The 4,136-nt window shown below is 44.8% G+C and overlaps 1 protein-coding gene across 1 annotated transcript; it reads left to right on the top strand. All coding sequences in view use genetic code 11, as the record gives it.

Moving 5' to 3' along the window:
- Positions 1–619: 619 nt before the first annotated feature.
- On the top strand, positions 620–3,909 carry EGR_08789 (Oxysterol-binding protein-related protein 6; the record flags this gene model as incomplete). Its single annotated transcript, XM_024498038.1, has 9 exons — positions 620–646; positions 1,189–1,408; positions 1,775–2,016; positions 2,085–2,138; positions 2,647–2,760; positions 2,892–3,198; positions 3,271–3,341; positions 3,440–3,750; positions 3,822–3,909. The coding sequence occupies 9 exons, from the start codon at positions 620–622 to the stop codon at positions 3,907–3,909; spliced, it is 1,434 nt and encodes a 477-aa protein (XP_024347559.1).
- Positions 3,910–4,136: the final 227 nt, after the last annotated feature.

Raw genomic sequence — 4,136 nt, 5'->3', positions numbered from 1 at the left:
AAGAACGCGCGTCCATATCGTCATTTATATGGCGTCCCTCTCTTGAATGCCTAAAAATGGAATTTTGGTACTTTGTAGCCATGACAAGCCCTCCTCAGTGACATTCCCAACGGTCAGTGAGGGATGAAACACTTAGTGCCTATTCGAAAGCCTCAACGACCCATTATTTAGCTCAGTAAAGGCTAGCAGTACTAATATCATCCACCTCCATACTTTCGTGGGTCGCGAAGCTACAATTTCGCTCTCAAACAATCTTGAGTGAAGTTACGGAATGGGGCAACCTCAACCCATCTAAATATGGAAAGCAATTGGACTTCGCTTCCTACTAAATCAGATCGGTTAAATTTGAAAAGAAAAAAAAACAAAGTGTGGCAATATTTTATCTGCAATTCTGCTACCAGAATATTCATACGGACAATCTACCACCAATTTTACATAAATGTGCGAATCGATATTACGAAAATTACTGTGTCACACATATGTGACACACTTTGGTAATCCGTTTATTGCGACAGTCTACTTTGCTCCGCTCTTTAAACTAAATAATTCATTTTATTGCATTAATAAGCTGTCAAAGTCTTCTTTTTTATTTCTCTCAGTTTCACACTGATCTGGCGCCATGAACGTCTTCAAGAACGGTCTCCAGGTACGTCTTGGGCTGCACTTCAAGCCCACTTTACATGCATGGATAATAAAACGTTGCTTGATAAATCTTTATTGGTGTATTTATAAGATGAAGCTCACTTTTTCTGCCCTTGACGAAACTAAATAAACTTTCTAAGCGTAAAATATCCCTGGATGTGGGCTCTTTTTGGTCAAGAAGGTGAGACAAAGCATTCTTCTTGATATCGTTTAAATCCGAACCAAAATACGGAAGGATATAGTGGTAATGCCAACTTCAAGTGCATATTTGTCTCCCCATTAACCACTTACTACGAAATTTAGCTGGTATGTTAGTTGCACCATGGCTGAAGGTTAACCAACTGTATTTAAGTGGAAAAAAAGTTGCGAGAAGCGTGGGAGGAGTACCTGTAGTTTGTGTGGTGTAAGAAACACACCGCACACCATGATTGCTGAAGTGACGTGCTCCTGCTTCTTGTGGCTCAGTAAAGGCTAATAAGTGGAAAATGTGGCAACTAAAGTGGCTCCTAGCAATAATGTGCTTTTGCTAATCCTCCTTGAGTGTAGGTAAATCAGAACCGGAGTTTGGATTTACCAGCCACCTCCACTTTGAGCGCTCCCGTTAACTCCAGTTTACGACAGCTCTCCAACTCCGTACACGATCTTCGCTCCCTCGACGGTGCTCAGAGATCTACTGAAATGGATATGAGTAGCAATCGGAGAGCGCTCTATCGGGCTCGTAAAAATCGACGTCTCGACGACAATGTTCTACTACGGCCCCACTCAGGTTCGATTTTGCCTTTGTTAGGCCTTCAAGAAAGTCTGCCTTTCCAGTGCCATTTTTTACCCTCGGCGTGTAGTAAAATTTCCTGGCCACAGTGTTCTGCTCTTTGTTTCAACCGTAAATATCGCAATTGTAAGAGCTAATTTTCTGTTTAAATAAGGTCTTCAAATGAGCCACTTTTTATTTCTTGCAAATTTGTAGAATAGGAAAAGCGTTCTCTCCTAGGAGTTATCCACCTCAACGTTTAGCTAACTCGTAATTCGCCCCACCATGATAAACGAAACCACTTGAAGTGGACGCATGCAGTCTTGTGAAGCTTGTCTCCCTCCCTTTGAAGTGCCTTCTATCAGAATCACTCCTCCATTGTAGTGGCAGATCAACGGTATTTGAAGAACTCCTCGTCAGACAGTATGACAGATGGGCCGTCACCCTCCAAAAATCGGCTGTCAGTGCCCCTCAACCTCGGTGTCAATAGCACTATGAGCCAAACCCGCTCGAACAGTAGTCACTGTTCCATGGAATGCCTTGATGGGTCGAGCATAAAGCCGCCAGAACCGCTTCAGGGTGTCCTTTCAAAGAGTCGAAAATGGCCCATGAAGGGTTGGCATGAGGTAAGTCGGAGACAGCTATTGCGAAGTAGAGGAAGACGCCTTTTATTGTCATTGCCTTTCTTGTCTAGCGATTCTTCGTCCTCTCCAATGGCTGCCTTTCCTATGCCAAGAATCAAAGTTTAGTAAGTTCTCCTCTCCTTAAAACTTTTTTCCTGAATTGGGTGCAGCATTCAACGCTTCCATGGTGATCACTAGCTGGAAGGAGATTTGTTACCCAATGAGCACTACCTGGTCGACAGTTAACCGATGCTATGGAAAGATTGGTTGTGAAGGATTATGGACTGGTTAGAACACTAAGATTAGCCTTTCTGCGCGCTGAGGCTGGCAAATGGAAATCCACGCATCCCTTCAATCCTCTTGTTGCCGATGAATGAGTTGGTGTTGTGCCTTTTTTCACAGGAGACTTCTTAACTGTTGTAAGCCCTCATGGTCAGTGTTGCGTGCCCCTTGACCTGGAATGACCCCATTACGGCATGAGTTATAGCGCTTGTTGAAACTGGCTCTCCTCCTACTAAGGGTGGTAAAGCCTAGATGGCAATCCTTTTTCCTGCCTCTCCACCGACTCTGTTATGCCGCCTCCAAACCCTCCCATGTACGACTATGTCATCAGGATTGGTGTTGCGTCTTTAGCTGGCTCGTGGAAGAAACAAGACCCAAATTGACCTTGCGAATACCTTTGTAAGCTCGGAATCGGATAAATTGCAGATTACCATCGATGCAACCGCCGTGGCCTACCACCTTAAGGTAAGTGAGTCCCACATCCTTTTACAACTGTCAATTACGTGATTATCCATGTGATTGTGGAGAGCACATACTTTAAAGTGGTTAAGAAGTACCTCATGACAGCGCCAAAATCTTGCTTGTGATCGCACTAGTTTGAAGATGGCGCCAAATTCCGTCAATGGTTGACAGCCATAAAGGAGCATCGAAGTTACGACCAGTATCAAAGCGCCATCACTTCTTCGGCTCGATCGAACGCCAATCCGAATGTGTCCAGCACCGCCTCAAACCTCTGTGGAGAGGGGACGATTTGCAACAACAATTTCACCACATCGCTGAGCACACCGGACGTTGGACAGGTGTTAGTGCGACCGAGTAACCTCAATCGTGTCAGTGGCCCATGGGCTGGTCAAACGAAGGGGAACAAGCAAACCAACAGACTGTCCAATGAGCCCATCGCAGGTGAGCAGGTTTGAAGAATCCTTTTAGTTAAAAGTGGATGAGATTGAAATTTTTTTTACTCTCCCCTCCCAGCGATGGAAAAGTTGGTAGGGAAGTTGGAAAACGCCTACCAAGAACTTGCAAGAGCTCAAAGCTTGGTTTTGGTAAGTCCATGTCCCACTTTTTGCAGTGTTAGCACCAGAAGCAACTTACTTCTATGTTCTTTTTCTCTATTTCTCTCTCTCTCCCTCTCTCCCCTGAGGGGTCAAACATTCTCGAGAATGATTGCGCAGAAACAGAGAATTCCAGTCCAAGCCGGAGTGTCTTCTTCTCCCCAGAGCCCTTCATCGTCTTGGAAAGTCAATCCTCTTCTACAATACAAGGTCACAGGCGACTCAGCTCCGGCTCCTCTGCGACCAGTATGTACACGGCGGTTCAAGAACCTGCAACAGAAGCGGTTGACCTCAAATCCACCAATCAAAATCAAGACAGCATATCAACTGACTTTGTCAGGGCGGTAGTGAAGTTTTCCGATGAGGCAAAGCGGTTTATTGAGGAGGCGAATGAAGGTCAGTAGTGACGAGAGTTAAAGTCGCATGACTTGTGATGGATTTGCTCACCCCATTGTCTGCTTATTTTTTTAGCACTTGCGACAATGCAGCAGATGAATCAGTTGTGCAACAGCAGACTGACACCAAACAAGGAGCGGAATCCAATTCTTTTGGTGAATGATAAGTTCAGACCTCATCATCGCCTTTCTTCTTTCCTTCCCTGTTCTTTTTATTTTTCTTCTCCTTGCCCTCTTATTTCAAATCAATCCTCATTTTGGATGGGAGGACGCAGTGACTGTAACAAATGCCACTGAGGAGGGCTTGTCATGGCTACAAAGTACCAAAATTCCATTTTTAGGCATTCAAGAGAGGGACGCCATAAAAATGACGATATGGACGCGCGTTCTC

The sequence above is a fragment of the Echinococcus granulosus genome (assembly GCF_000524195.1).
Source record: "Echinococcus granulosus chromosome Unknown EG_S00119, whole genome shotgun sequence".
NCBI lineage: Eukaryota > Metazoa > Platyhelminthes > Cestoda > Cyclophyllidea > Taeniidae > Echinococcus > Echinococcus granulosus.
Note: the sequence above shows the minus strand (reverse complement) of the source record. Positions and strands in the feature narration are given on the sequence as shown.